This window comes from Haliotis asinina, chromosome 15, assembly GCF_037392515.1.
Source record: "Haliotis asinina isolate JCU_RB_2024 chromosome 15, JCU_Hal_asi_v2, whole genome shotgun sequence".
NCBI classification, from domain to species: Eukaryota; Metazoa; Mollusca; class Gastropoda; order Lepetellida; family Haliotidae; genus Haliotis; species Haliotis asinina.
In genome coordinates, this window is record NC_090294.1 from 24,254,759 (window position 1) to 24,270,898 (window position 16,140).

At 40.6% G+C, this 16,140-nt stretch overlaps 1 protein-coding gene across 1 annotated transcript; it reads left to right on the forward strand.

Annotated features, from left to right (window-relative positions):
- Positions 1 to 3,362: 3,362 nt before the first annotated feature.
- On the forward strand, positions 3,363 to 8,894 carry LOC137265633 (tripartite motif-containing protein 42-like). The gene is made up of 5 exons (XM_067801066.1): positions 3,363 to 3,468; positions 4,070 to 5,169; positions 6,464 to 6,807; positions 7,098 to 7,306; positions 8,349 to 8,894. Exons 2-5 carry the CDS (start codon positions 4,071 to 4,073, stop codon positions 8,437 to 8,439), a joined length of 1,743 nt encoding a protein of 580 aa, XP_067657167.1. The 5' UTR covers positions 3,363 to 3,468; position 4,070; the 3' UTR covers positions 8,440 to 8,894.
- Positions 8,895 to 16,140: the final 7,246 nt, after the last annotated feature.

Consider the following 16,140-nt stretch of genomic DNA (forward strand, 5'->3'; position numbering starts at 1 on the left):
AAACCCCAAGGATAGTTTAGAAAGAATTTGGTCTGATATTAGGAGGGTAGATCCATATTCATGTTTGCTTTTTTTCATAATATACAAAATATCGAAGCGAACGCTTTAACCACTAGACTACCCTGTCGCCTCCTGCTCTATCGATATGGGAGATAGGAGCCCAAACCATAACACTCCCGTCATACAACATGCCCAGTCCACGCCACTCATAGGGAACTTGGTTACGGTGAGATTGGAGTGATGTTTGCAACGATAACTTTGCCATAGATAAGTAATGTAGCGGAAATTGAGGTAACGGAAAATTCATACATTGTCACAGGTAATTTCCAGTCACCACATTGAAGAGACAGGGTATGATTCGTCCAGTCTGGTCAATAGTTTTCTAAACAACATTTATTTACTTGTTACTGATGGAAACCAAATATGAGTAAATGCGAATTTTACTCTCATGTAGCTATGATTTTGTAGGTATACAGATTATTTATCGTACCCTACCCTTCCCTTCCTGATGCTAAATCACAAATACTACTTACATCAAAGTTTCAAAGACTACACTCTCGCTGCAACCACGTTCCCTGTCAGTGCATGTGAGCATAGGGAGGGTTCTTAACGTGACTCGTCACTAACCCAGACTCCCCGTTCGCACATTGTAGGGAGTCGAACCCGGGTCTTCGGTTTGACAAGCAAACGCTTTAACCACTAGGCAATCCCACCGCCACTTTTTCATAGTGTTCTAGGCACCAATGACGTCGCGCTATTGTTTATCTGTCAGAATCATGCCTTGAACGGGTCATCTCGGAGCAGCTGCGCGTAGATCATGGCGCACTGTCTGGACTGAAATTCTACTCAATCTTGGTTGCTGCAGCTGTAGAGGTGGCCGTGGTTAGGTTATTTAGTCAGGGACGAAACTGTATGAACAGCTAATGACACCTGGCCGGCCGGATCTGAATAGCTCAGGTGTAGACAGCTGTGTCTGATAACGATTTAAAATGGTGCTTGGCGATCCGTGGCTAAGTCTGGCTACGGCCGAAGCTGTGTCACCAGTAGGGCAGTGCACTGAGCTTTTGTGAGTAGTGGGTGAATGAGTGAGTTTATTCCAGTTATATGGCGGCGGTCTGTAAATAATCGAGTCGTGCCAGACAATCCAGTGATCAACAGCATGAGCATCGATCTACGCAGCTGGGAACCGATGACATGTGTCAACCAAGTCAGCGAGCCTGACCACCCGATCCCGCTACTCGCCTCTTACTACAAGTAGAATCACCGTTTACGACAAGCATGGGTTGCTGAAGGTCTATTCTACCTTGGATCTATCAGTTCTGGATTGTGTTCACGTGCTGTCCAGTTGTGGTCACAGTCAAATGAAAATCGATCGTTTTCATAACTTCAAAACATGTCCAATGTTTTTACTTTTGTTTTTCGTTTTTGCCATGTTTACTTATAAACAGTAACTTGACATAATGATGCCGCTTTGCAATGCCAGTTGTAGTAGTGAATTAGGTTTTATGCTGGTTTTCGCAATGTCACGGCGCGAAATATTCCAGTAATATCACGACAGGGAACACCAGAAATCGACTTCACGCATTGTACCCATGTGGGGAATCGAACCCGGGTCTTGGGCTTGACGAGCGAACGCTGTAACAACAGGGCTACCCCACCACTCCAAATCTGAATTTTTATAACTTATGAATATATTGTATGCTGGGCTTGTTTGTTGTTTAACTATATTCCAGGTACATAATAGCAGTGTGTTTAATATTCTCATCTTGACCAGCCAGTCCAGTGATGAACATCATGAGCATCAGGTTATGCAAATGAGATACGATGGCATGTGTCAGCGAGCCTGATTAGCAGGTCATATTAGTCGCCTCTCCCGACAAGGTAGTCACATTTGTCTTTCCGCAGAGCCGTATGCCAGCAGCTATTGCGTGATTCAGCTATAATCGATTCATACTCCGACGATTTCAACGACTCGTGCTTAAAAGACGTTTGAACGGGTATTTCAACAGGTAGTTTAACAGGATCCTTTGTATTATCAGTCACTTCAACTTTAGCAGAGATCTCGTAAGGGATTTGTCCTGTTGTTGAATTGTAACCAGCTTTGTAGTCACCACCACTCATCGGTTTGTTGCGTTTGTTTGTTGTTAAACAAACTCGACAATAGTCCAGTTTCATGGGGGCGATCTGTTAACATGTCTGGTGCAGACCATCCAGTGATCCCCACCGTGAGGATCGATTTATGGGATACGATGACATAAAGTTACATTCATACCAACGAACGAATTGAGTTCTTCATATAAGATGTCTATCATAATCATGATAGTGACACATTCTATCTAGTGTATGAAGAAACCCCACTGACCCCTGTAAGCAGTAATAGGTAACAGAAGGGAATCAAGTCAGCAAGTCTGTCCACACAATCCCTATAGTCGCCTCTTGCGACAGACCTGCAATCCTGAAGACCAATTCTAACCTGGATCTTCACGAGTAGTATTTTGTTACGTACAAGTGAAAACGTTCTGATTTCATAATTCCCAGGGCAGAAATTGAGAAAGAAAATTTCTGTGAATAATGCATCGTGGTTTTTGCACTCGTTAATTGAGCTCTTCAAAGTAAAATGGTCATATTTATTGGACTCGGGTGTTTGCCAATTTTGTCAAAGTCATGATGCAAATTGTGTTTAAGGAAGACTACAGATTAAAACATATCAGTCATGTTACTCATACGTCAAATCAAACCCATTTTTATATTGTATTGTCCAAACTTGTTTTCAACTTTTAAAGATATCTACTTTAAAGGTCACATACAACGTAAAACACAAACTTTGCAGATTCTGATACCGTTCGGTGTGCACTTACAGACACAAATCATAAAAAATGTCAGTTCAACCTATTTAGTTGAAAAAACAACCGCGATGAAAAAAAGCCCGCGAAATCGGTGTTCAAACGATTCACTAATTTTCCCATTTTCCAATTTTTCACAATCACCAATGCATTTTATATATGATGAACAAGTGATAACTGTGTTTTAATTACTTCACGGTCTTTTGTTGATAGAGTTTTATACATTATACGTATGTATTATGAATTTATAATTATATTTGTCACGGTTTGTCTGAAAATGTACCGATGTCATGTTATCTCATGTTAACTCACCCATTCACTTATGCCTCAATGTAGTGTTGGAGGAGGCCCGAGGTGACACGCGGGGCGCTTATGTTTTCCTCTCCTGTCCAAACCCAGCCACTTGATCTATGACAGCTTATCTGATACAGCGTGATGTGTCATGTCTTCCTCACTCAAAACGGGAAGTGTGGTCCGACAAGGCAAGCAGCTAAATACCTTCCTTTTAAAACCATTCAACATCGTCGTTGACGGAGCATACATCCAGCACAGTGTACAGTTGGTGTGTCCAGAGAGAGCGTGTTCGAGTTTGTGACCAGCAAAGGATTTACGTTAACCTGTTACAGTAAGTGTTAACACGGATGTTATGAATAACGAAAAATTACATTAAATGTCTTTAAGGAAATGAAAGTAAAATGACAGGGACCTTTGCTGGTACTCAATATCATCTTACAGATATTTTTGCTTGTTTAACAGTAACACAAAACTAGCCAATATGACCGATTGATTGATTGATTGAGTGAGTGAGTATGCCTTGACGCCGTTTTTCGCCTTATTCCAGCAATATCACAGCGAGGAAAATCGGAAATAGTCTTAACAGACTGTACCCATGTGGGGAACAGAAGCCCAAGAATAGGTGATTCATAAACGCTTGGCTTATGATTTAGTCCTGCTTGTGCCATAGGTATCCTTTTCGTAGATATGTCTAATGGATTAGGGATGAGTAAATTAGCGTTTGAAACTTTCGCTCATCACGCGGAAGAACTGGTTTCGATCCCCACGTGGGTACAGTGTGTGAAGTTAATTTCTGGTGTTCCCCTCCGTGCAGCTTCTGGAATATTGCTAAATCAAACTCACTCGCTCACCCAAAAGGGTCGGACAACTAAACTCATTCACTCATGGATGTAGGTCACCGTTTATCGACACATGTGACATTTCTTTTCCAGTATGTCGGAGTCGAAAGATACAATAGACATTACATATCTGAAAGATACGTTTCTGGAGTGTCCTGTGTGCTTGGAGCATTTCAACGAGTCGGAGAGATGTCCTCGTATCCTCCACTCCTGTCTCCATGCTGTCTGTACGCAGTGCCTGCAGCAACTTCTGGACACAGAGGGTAAAGGCCAGATCAACTGTCCTTTATGTCGTAAGGTACAAAAGATACCAGGAAATGCAAAGTCAGTGCCCATAGATGGTGTCAGGTACAAACTTGTGGAGTGCGTGGAGACGCTGCATGGAGGAATTGAACTTTGCAAAGATTGTCCAGATAGAAAACCAGCAGAGTCGTCTTGTAAGGAATGCTCCTTAAATCTCTGTAGTGAATGCACGTCTGTACATCGACGTCACAGGCTTACAAGTGATCACGTCATCACCCCATTGCTACCTCAGCAAAAACCAGTTGCAAAGGGGCATTACTGTCATCGACACACGAGCCATCTATTGGAGTTCTTCTGTATCACTGACGACACGGCGTGTTGTCTTTCTTGCACAGTTCTGGATCACAAAGGCCATACATTGGAGAACCTTCAGGATGTGGCCATGAAAAGGTCACGTGAGCTTGAAACAGCCATGCAGAATTTACAGGCCCTCACAGGACGACTGAAAAATGAAGCGGAGGCCATGAAACGACGCAAACGAAAACTTCAACAGTCAGCAAATGATGCGAAATACCATGCGTCTCAGTTTCTTGCCCGTTTGGAATGTGCCATCAAGAAATCAGAGGATCACATAAATGCAGAAATCGATGAAAAATGTAGGAGTATGGTTTCCCGGGCTGAAAAGAATATTGAAGCAACAAAGTCGTCCTTAACATTGATCGAGTCGAGGATGTTGTACTTTAAACAGGCCAAGGAAAGAGGTGACATTATGGCGATGCTCCAGATGTACCCATCCATCAAAGATGGTTTCAAGGAATCATTTGGTCAGTGCCAGCCAGAAACCGAAGAAACTGTTGTCAGTTTTACTGCATGTCATGGACCCCTGTTGGAAACACTGATTTCAAAAGTAGGATACGTTACGACCACAACAGATTCTACCCAACATGCAGGTAATATGATAACAATTCTTCATCACAGGAAATAGAGACAGTACATTTTTGTACCTACTGTAGTAAATTCTTTTCTGATTCGCGAAGCTATTGGTGTTCAGTAGCCCGTGCTTGTCGCAAGAGGTGACTAACGGGATCGAGTGGTCGGGCCCGCTGCCTTGGTTGACACATGTCATCGTATCCCAATTGTGTAGATCGATGCTCACGTTGTTGATCACTGGTTTGTCTGCTCCTCACTCGAATAGTTACAGACAACCACCATATAGCTGGAATACTGCTGCCTTGCGATGTTAAACAACAACCAACCGACAGACATTCATGTCATTAATAATCTCAACATATATATAACAACATGAAATGATGAATATCAAGTATGAATTTTAGAGTGATATGCTTACAAACATTCAGTTTGTTAGCCATTTCCTTCCCTCACTGGTTACGATATTTTTATCTGCAAAAGGTACAATATTTTAACGTTCACTTAGAGTGAGCCTGCCAGTACTGGTCTGACAAACAAGTGATCAAAATTCTAACCAATGACTAACATTTCAAGATAACTTTTACGAAATGTTTAAAATAATGTCCAGACTGGATTATGTAAAATTTCCTGAAATCGAAGTTTTGGACATTTTTGTTTGCTTTTATAACACCATACTGTTTTCATAACAACAGTTTCCACTAAAGGTTTTGATTGCATTAGGTTACCTTACAAAACTAGCCTTTAGTTTGGAGATGTTTCAATTCATTTGCTAAAAAAAACTTTAACGATGTCAAACGACCGAATAGACAGACAGATAAAGGCCAAAGGCCCACAATACAAAATGAATTAGTTGAAATAAGCGTACACAAAAGTGACGGGATTTATATGTTTTCAGAGATGCAGCTCTAGTTACATGTATATATATTTTTAAAAAATGATAATATTTTTATTTTTTTATTTTAAATGACCGAATATTTTGCTTAAAATACCCGATGACTGCTTTTTGCCATAGTTTAAATTACCATAGATTCATAAAACTGAGGTTTGAAATACAGACGGAATGGACTCCTCTTATCAGCGATTTAATATGACCATGGTTTTACAACGTGTGCAGTGTACAAGAAGACGAGGTTATCGCTAGAGGTTATGAGTGAAACATAAAAAAAATCCTTTTAAAATATGTTCATGTTTTAAAATTGTTGAAGTCCAGTTTTTGGGAGAAGTCTAACATGCATCACAACTTCGAATAACATTAGATACAATTTCTGTATGACAAAAAATGTTGAAGTGCTTTATAACTTTTCTTTATTGCAGTCAAACATGATTTCATGTCCCTGTTGAACAGAATATGCGTTGAAGCTTCTGAGTCGCTTGGACGGAAGGAACTTCAGCAATATTTAAAGCAGAAAGTGGAAGCTTTAGAAAGTGAACCTTGCAGGAAATGTCTAACAGGAAAGGGAGCTATCACTCTCCAGTGTCGACATATCATCTGCAAAGTCTGCTTGGTAGTCAAAGAACAATTGTTATGTCCCGTGTGCAAAACCGGATGTATGCCGCCCGGAGAAATGAATACAACGGTCATCCCTGACGAGTTACCAGGCAACAGGAAATATGACACCATTATGATAAGATATGTATTTCTAGGCGGAATCCAAGCGGTGAGTCACTAATCTAGTTTACTCATGTTATAGATTATTAGTGAATATGAACGAATAAAGATCCGGGTTTGAATTGGCCAAGGCCCAGGTTTGTGATTAGAGGCGATTATCGGGATCCTTTCTTCAGTCTCGCTGCCTTGGTTTACGTGCATCTTGGTATGCCAGTAATGTAGATTGATGCCCATGCTGTTGATCATTGGATTTTCTGGCCCAGACTCGATTATTTACATTCTGCTGTCCTATAGTTATGACATTGCTGATAAACAAATAAACTTAATTTTGTTTATCAGAAGGGACATCCAAAACCGGGAACCCAGTACCATGGTGATACATTCACGGCCTACCTGCCCAACTCTCCCGAAGGACAGAAGGTGCTGGCTTTGCTGAAGGTCGCCTGGAAGAGAAAACTGACATTCCAGATTTACCACGACCCACTTGGACTCTATTTACTGAAATACTGCATTCATCACAAGACGTCGAAGGTCAGGGACGCAAGCAAGTAAGTATGTTTTTGTCGTAATTAAGCAGTTGCAATCTGACTCCTGTGTTGTAGTACTGAGCACAGTTTGTGTCGTGAGCAAGGCACTTTTTCAATATATGACGTTTTATTTTGGGTTCAAATCTCGTGGGCATTGCCTTTAGAGATGATATATCTGTTTGGAATGTATCTTTTCAGTGGAGCTCATAGGGCTCACCACTACAAAGGTGGTTTATTGTTAACGCCACAATCAGCAATATTCCAGCTATATTTCGGTTGTATGTAAATAATCGAGGCTAGACCAGACAACTAGTAATCAACATCATGAGCATCGATCTATACAACTGGAGTACAATGACATGTGTCAATCAAGGCAGGGACCTCGACCAACCGGTCCCGTTAGTCGCCTCGTACGACATACATGGGTTACTGAAGACCAATTTTAGCCCGGATCTTTACCGGTTAATCGCCAAAGTGAGTGACTTTGTATCAGCAGTGTCACAGTGCACTGAATGTCTCTCGTCATAGTAAAGGGATCCAGTTGTACAAGTAAATGGCTTATACCGACACCGATCATTAACAAAACCAGTCAAATCCTCTTTTTATACATTATCAAGGTAATCAGTATGGCCAGCAGATGTGGAATGGGGTTCATTGTCCTGTACAAAATTATTTAACATATGTAGTAGTGGAATGAAAACTTTGATCTTGGTATCTACTCGAGTCCCTGGTGTTTACGTTATCTTCAGGGGCAACGGGGCAGCCTAGTGGCAGCTCGTCACGCTGAAGACCCGGGTTCGATTCCCACATGAGGAACCAACCCACCACATGGGTACAATATGTGAATCCCATTTCTGGTGTTCCCTGACGTGATATAGAGGGAATATGGCTAAAGGCGGCGCAAAACTAAACTCACTCTCTGACTGAGGTATCATCAAAGCAGAAGTTAATAATTCTTTAAGTCATCCTTTTGTTAAATACTGTCTAACGTTGTCAAGACATCAAAAGATTGCTACAGATCTGACAAATGTTAATGGTGCGTATCATTTTTCATGTTCCGAAGAGTGGGTGACGGTTATCCTGATCGCGACTATCTCAGAAAAGTCCAGGAACAGCTTGCTGAACTCGGGGTTACAGAAGATTGTCTCAAGTAGTTACAGAATGTTCTCTCAAGCTGTTACAGAATAAGACCGGGCAGGAGAAGGAAGATAAGGTGTATATAGAGCTCTCCCGAAGAAGAGTTTAACAGAACTTTGCAAGGTGGAAGAGGTGGATGAGGTGAACCTACAATTTTCCAACATCATACGAAATCCATTATTATATTCTAAAAGCAGAATGTATGGATGTCAAGTTCCTTAGTGTGAATAACACGACGTTTCACAGCGTATACTTGCTCCTGTATCGAAATCTTGTTTTTCTTATGCGTTCCGCTTCTAAACGCCGTTCAAAGGTTTGACTATTATATGCTTCTTTAATCATTGTGCTTGATGATTGTGTTTCACCATGATTGTTGAACTCATATGTGTAATGTTTAAATTACCAAAGTGGTCTATTCTTTTTACAAGGAACCATGTGTATGTCGTGTGGCAAACAGCATTTACAGTCTGCACAGTGCTTGTTGATTGTTGCTTAACGCCGCACTCGGCAGTACCGCAGCTATATAGCGGTGTTGTGTAACTCCTGTGCTCAACAGCATGAACATCGATATATGCATCTGGGATATGATAACGATTCCGTTAGTGGCCTCCTGACAAGCATGGGCCGCTAAACCAGAATCTTCACGGGTGCATATTCATTAAGATTAAACCCGCGGGACATTGTTTTATTATCGGAAGACTATATACTTAGATCTATATAACCATTTTGGCAACTTGAGAAGAAAACTGAATGTGCGTCTGACAGTTTTACAGTGTCTCAGTACATGTCTCGCAGACTGAGCGACGTCGAAATGAGACTTCATAACGTGGATATTGCTTGCCGATAGCTTTTGCATATATTTGTCATGTGGAAACAGGAACCGTATTATTTCATATGCATATATCATCACATACTGGCGCGATGCATATTACTGTGCGTATGGAACGTTCAATACATCACCAACTGTTTACACACACAGGACACAAGCCCCCCCCCAAAACAAACAAAAACAAGCAAAATCACAACGGAACAGAACAGAACAGAACTTAACAAAAAAAAAGAAAAAAAAGCCCCCAACACACGCAAGAAAAAATAACTTAAGGGCAGCAACTCTCTTTATATTTCGAAGGAATATGTTTATCAATAAGCACATTATGACACATGCTTGCCCCTACTGGAAAATATATATTTGCAGGAAAACTTGATGTTGCGATCAATTGGTCCATCTTTTTTCTACGACCAGTTTTCTTCTTCGACACCTTTTGCGTTGATGTTATTATTTTTTTAAAAATGTTGTCCTTGAAAAGTTTGTGTGGTTTGATATGAAACATCTGTATGAGGGGTTCTGGTGATCGATGATATCTCATCACTGCTCAAGTGCAGAAATTCAATAATCAGATAGGTTACACCGTATATGATGCATCTGAGAAATGGGAGCCATTCATATCCACTGGCTGCATGAAGAAGAGGCGGAAGCGTGTGTAAAATCTCCAACTCCTCATCACTGTCACAGTGAAAGGCCAGTTGACGCGAGAACGAGGTTCTGGACAAGACGACTGATGCAGTGAAAGGAGGGTCAGTTGAACTGGATAAGTTAGTGTTGTTTTCATTGTATGTGGAATAAACTCCCATGGCTTCTGTCAATACATATCCTACTCGTATATACTTCTCCAAAGTCTGTCGATCCGTGAAGATCCGGGGTAGAATAGGCCTTCAGCAATCTATTCTTGCGATAAAAGGCGACTATGCTTGTCGTAAGAGGCGACTAACGGGATCGGGTGGTCAGACTCGCTGACTTGATTGACACATGTCATCGGTTCCCAATTGTGCATATCGATGCTCATATTGTTGATCACTGGATTGTCTGGTCCAGACTCGATTACTTACAGAGGGTTCACTCGTCAGGACTCGGGTTTGATTCTCCACATAGCTTCAATCTGTCAAATCCATTTCTGGTGTCCCCCGCCGTGACATTGGTGAACTATTGGTAAAAGTTCACTCACACTCACTCACTGTAATCTTTAACTCCAAGTGGCGTTTATTTAAATGAAAAACGGTATAATACTTTATGCATGACAACTTCTGTGTTATATCATGATGCGACGTTTTGGTACACTTAACATTGCGTACGTGGAATGTAAAAATAATGTTTGAATAGTCATTTATGAGAAGAGCTCTTCTAAACTCAACACTAAATGACACTGTAATAAAGCGTGTTCTTCTTTTTCAATAATTTCATTACATTTAAAACACTCTTTTTTTCAACATTTAAATATGTAAACTCATGAGCAAAAGAAAGTGAGCACTGTTTTGATTTTTTGTGCAAAGTTGTTCAAGTTAGTAAAGTCCTTTAAGGCCGAAACGGTTCGCCCACATACTTACTAATCATGCAACCAAACCCTGACGACCACACGGGAAGTCCGACATCTGCGTACGTGCTACGACGTCAGAGCTCAACGCGAATTGTCCAGAACGTCTTGAACGCCCAGAATATCAAAGTTTTTGCATATCCACCACGCTCACCGGACTTAAACCCAATAGAACATTTGTGGGATCACCTGAACCGATAGGTGAGAAGACGACCACGACCTCCAGCGAACCGACAAGAACTTGCAGGCGCTCTTATGAACGAATGGAATAGGATTCCGAATGACATCAGTTGTCGGCTGACGATATCGATGAGACGGCGAGTCAGGACCTGTACTGACGACCACTCCAGGGATGCAAGCAGACATCAAGATCTCTCGAACGTGCGGCCCAGGGACGACGTCCAACGAATCCTCTCGGACAACTCGCGAATGCATTCGCGGAAAAAATAGAGATGACTCATCGCACAATCCTGGCTTACATCAGCGGGAAAGGAAGTGGTTTTCTCGGACGTAGAGATTACATCTTGGGCTAGACCTCATTTCACCATCGAAGGTGTGCAACGTCCTCACCTACAAGGTGATCTATAAAGACTTGGCATCTTGACCTTCCCACTACACCACTACTACATGGAATAACACCACTACATGGGACACCACAACAACATGGGACCGTGAGCATCGCAATTGAGAACCGCTCACATGCGCCAACCAAGTCAGGCAGCCTGACCACCCGACCCCGTTAGTCACCTCCTACGACAAACACGGGTAACTGACGATCAATTATTACCCGGATCTTCACAGGTCCACGGTTTCATATTTAGACATGCCTCCACACCCCTGAACAAATTTTCAGAATATAAGTGAATTTCAAAGTTCATAAATGCTAATCATGTTAATATCTTTAGACTTCATAATATGCAGTGAAAGGGCTGTTGGACATTTATCATATGGTAGATGTTTTTTTCAGAAGTAAAGTAAAAGGTTAAACTTTGACATTATCGTACTCTAACCAGGCACCCATAGCCGTCATTGTCTTGTCACTTATCTAACTGCAGAGGAGTAGCCAAATGGAGACTTCGATTATGCTGAATTGGTGTTTGGTTTCTGGAAAACCATGTTCTCTATTATGGCGAAACCTAAAACTGGAATCTGAAACTACTCCTAGGCCAAACGTAGAGATATCATGAAAATCAGGTAATATGATACACCCAGCCTTATCACCCATACTGCATATCTTGGCCATGTTGAACACCAGTGCTTGTCACCACACATTAGACAATGTGACCAATTCTCAATCAGTTTGTTTATGAACATGTGGACACTGTTTCAACAGTGGACTGAACCCAGTTAGTTTTTAGTAACCTGATACCTCCTGTAGCTAGTTCCACATCAACAAGAATTTTTGGTGGATGGGAGGTGTCATACAAATTACTGAATAACACGCTTACTGCTGCTGAGAGATCCTAAAAGATGGGGACTTTTCAAGCATTTGGCCTAGGACTAAAACTTAGAAACCATCTCCGAAGCAGGTGTCGCAATTACGGTTTCTCTCACAACAAACATGTCAGAAATGAAAGGAAAGGACGAGTAAATGTGAATACATTCATTGTTCTGAGAACTAAGAAAATATTATTGAAAAACACAGTCTATTTAAACATGACTATTGCATGTTACTTGTATACATGTAATTACTTCTAACAGTATAATTACATATACGCAAATATTTACCTCCTGTTTACCTCCTGTCTTTATCATTTGTTAATTCTCTGATAAAATGACAAATGATATTACCTTTAGCAATGCTGTCATCCAGTTCATTTTACATATATAGTAGCTGAGACATTTTTTGCTATCCTCTTTGAAAACGGATGGTGAGACCACGCACTGTGTATGAAACTGGAAATCAGCACTAACTGGATATCCATTGTAGTCTTTTTTGAGTTTGCACACCGGGCTTGAAGATGTGGAAACAAACACCATTGGAATCTGGCGTGCCTTATGGGCACAAGTCTTCATAGCAACTGTTGTGCTCTGACTAAAACCATGTTGAACAACAACAAAGAAGAGCTGCCAACATGTGTTCAAATATTCTGCTTCAAGAACATGGTACCATCAGATGCTTTTTAGCATACAACCATGTCTTCTTCAAACCACGTTTGATTTCGAGAATTCAGAAAGCTGTAATATTGATGGTGTGCTGATTACACGTCTTCCTCAAATGGACTAAGACAATCGAACTTTATTGATCTGCTTTCAGCTGCACTAAAACAACTTATCGCACAATAAAACTTAAGTACAAGGAGAAATATTTTTGTCAAGGCCATCAGCGCTGTTTCCGTAACATTAGGCACAGTGAAAAGGTTGTAAAGGGTCTCACTGGTAGAATAACGATTAGTCCCACACACAACTCATTGGAAGTCTTGAAACCGTTTCCCGGAACGTGTGGCAATCAGGAGAAGCGGGGCATGTCGTCAGGTTCATGAGTGAGTGAGTTTAGTATTTCGCCCGCTTTCAGTAATAGTCTAGCAATATCATAGCGGGGGACACAAGCAATGGCTTCACACGTTGTACCGTGTGATGCGCCAAGCTTTGACCACTAGACTAGCCGCCCCCCCCCCCACCAACTAGGAACAATGTATCTGTGTAAAATATAGGAGTGAGTGAGTGAGTTCCCGCAAAGTAGGAATACTTTGTGTTGTTTTGAAGGTTCTCAATAGGAGAGCAAGTATTACAATGCTTTAACATTGATACGACAATTGTGGTAGATGGCGTTTTGTTAGATTTCCATACACAGGACAGATAAACATGAAATGAAATATACCCCATAATGTTACAGAATGTACATATAAATTATCTTTGAGTCTGTTCAACAGAACAATATCTTCAACGATTAATTTCTAAATCATTTGACCGCACGGTATTACCGATACACCGGCATATCGAAATACGCTTTTCAGAAAACACGTATTGCAATATGTTTTCTGAGAACAGTTATATTGGGTAAAGAACATATGAAGTTTTTGTGGTTATATTTAAGATGTAAATCAGAATCTACACACACTGAAACTCACATAAAATGTTTTCTTCGTTATTCAGTGACAAACCGACATACTGCTGTACTATAAATTGTTTAAAAGGGGAAATAGAATCCTTAAAAAGAACGTTTTTTGAGATTGCTGTTATCAGAGTGTATGTTTAGGCAGACTCACTGCAAAATTAGTGACACTCACTGTCAAACACCTAATTCCCCAATATATATCGAAGGATAGAATAGGCCTTCAGCAATCCATGCTTGCGATAAAAGGCGACTACACTTGTAAGAGACGACTAATGGGATCGGGTGGTCAGGTTAGCTGACTTGCTTGACACATGTCATCGGTTCCCAATTGCGCAGATCGATGCTCATGCTGTTGATCATTGGATTGTCTGGTCCAGACTCGATTATTTACAGACCGCCGCCATATAGCTGGAAAGGTGCGGCGTAAAACTACACTCATTCACTCACTCAATATATCGAAATACAGGTACCTGAATCGCAATATATTGCAATACAATTTACTTGACGTTTTTTAAAGACACTTAGAAGCCGAACAAACATGACAACGTGACACTTTCTATGGATTATTCTTATTCTCCTCCAGGTGATCGAATGCCAGAAAATTAGCTCTGAAACATCGTGTAAAGAATACAAAGAAGTTATTATCCAAGAACGTGTCATGTATTCAATCTAGTTGCCGATACTCAATCCTGTTAACATGGCTTAATCTAAAACGAATGAAAGGATTGCGAAAATGTCTGTAAGATAATGACTTAGAATACACTGCTGGCTCAAGCATCGACCTAAATTGACGATATGAATTGTATCTAGACTTTCATCAATACTTGAATGTCATGAAAGAGCTGTGTATAAAGTAATGCATGCGTAACCTGCTTGACTACTGGATTCTCTATCGTAAGGATTAGTATTCACTGTAAAAACACTTAAGGATCTTTTTACCACTGTTAGTTCTCATTTAATTATTTCTTTTTAAAAAATTGATTCCATTGATGAATTCAGATTAGTTTGTCCTGTAGATGGATGTATTTTAATGCTTGGTAGTTTAGATTGGTAACTTAGATTGTTAGTGCCTGTACCCTCCAAGGGGGTTGAAGTATTGTCCTCCTCTGAGGGTACGTAAGTCCCCAAACATTCAAAGGCAATTTAAACTTTAAACTGTTTTAGCCGTAGCATATGTGTACATATGAACGGATGACCCGGATGATGATGATGGAACGATGTCAGATGTGTCTCATGTTGAAATGATGAACATGTTACAAAGAATGAGACAATTTGCATACCATAACAATGAGAGAATGTTGCAGCTTCTTTTGAGCTTAGAGGCAATGACACAGGATGTTGAGCTACGTCGGCGATTTTCCGAGCACAAACAGGCCGACTTGAGGCAGTATTTCCGTAAGTGCAAAGTAAAATTGGACCATGAATCACTTAATAAATAATTATTCATTTTACACTAGTGTTTTGTTGTTTATTATATGTTTCACTGTTGTGTCTTAAAGTCCAACTTCGTCATCAAGGGAGCTAACTCCTGTCAAATTGGACAATTCAGACTCCATGTAATTCGGACAATTAAGTCGGTCCCAGTCGAGTTCGAATTTGACAGATTCCACTGAATTTTTAGTTTGTGGCTAGATGTGTCTAAACTGCTAACAACTGAGGGGATGGTGTAAATCCAGCTAGGACCTGTGCAGGAAGCAAATGTACTGTTAGTCCCATAGTTCCTAGGATAGTGTCCTAGTTTCAGATGCTGGTAATCTATAGCCCGTTTTTATATTGTATTGTCAGCTTCAATTAAAATGTTTTAGTTTTCCATGCCAGTTTTATATCTGTGATGCTCTAGCATTTTTATTGTCCATCGTTGAGAGGTGTTATCTTGGAAATGTTTTTATTTTCATTCTGTAAATTGTTCTCGTCACGATATGGCTGAGATATTGCCGATGTGACGTTAAATATTAACTTACTCATTAACATGCATTGGGCGTACGTTGCGACTGAATTATCCAACCCGTACAAACGGTTTCACAAACCATGACTTCAGTGACATATACGAGGTATATGAGGAGCGTGATTGGCCAAAATCATACACCTGACCCTTGACGGCCAATCATATTGCTTCAATGGATACCGAGCTTCTGAACGAAAAGTTTTAGATTTAGACGAAATTCTTGGGTACAAACCAACTATTCTGACACACCTTAAACCTGCTATAAAATGGTTAATTATGTTTGAGTTGATTATGCAAAAGATTCAATGTTGAGAGTGCTTAAACACATCAGTAAAAGTCGATGAAA

What these genes read in the sequence shown, in the direction of transcription:
- LOC137265633 (XM_067801066.1), top strand. Translation starts at nt 4,071, where the DNA reads ATGTCGGAGTCGAAAGATACAATAGACATTACATATCTGAAAGATACG. An exon ending in TTCTAGGCGGAATCCAAGCG is followed by an intron (nt 6,808 to 7,097) that starts GTGAGTCACTAA and finishes TTTGTTTATCAG; the next exon opens with AAGGGACATCCAAAACCGGG. An exon ending in AAGGTCAGGGACGCAAGCAA is followed by an intron (nt 7,307 to 8,348) that starts GTAAGTATGTTT and finishes CATGTTCCGAAG; the next exon opens with AGTGGGTGACGGTTATCCTG.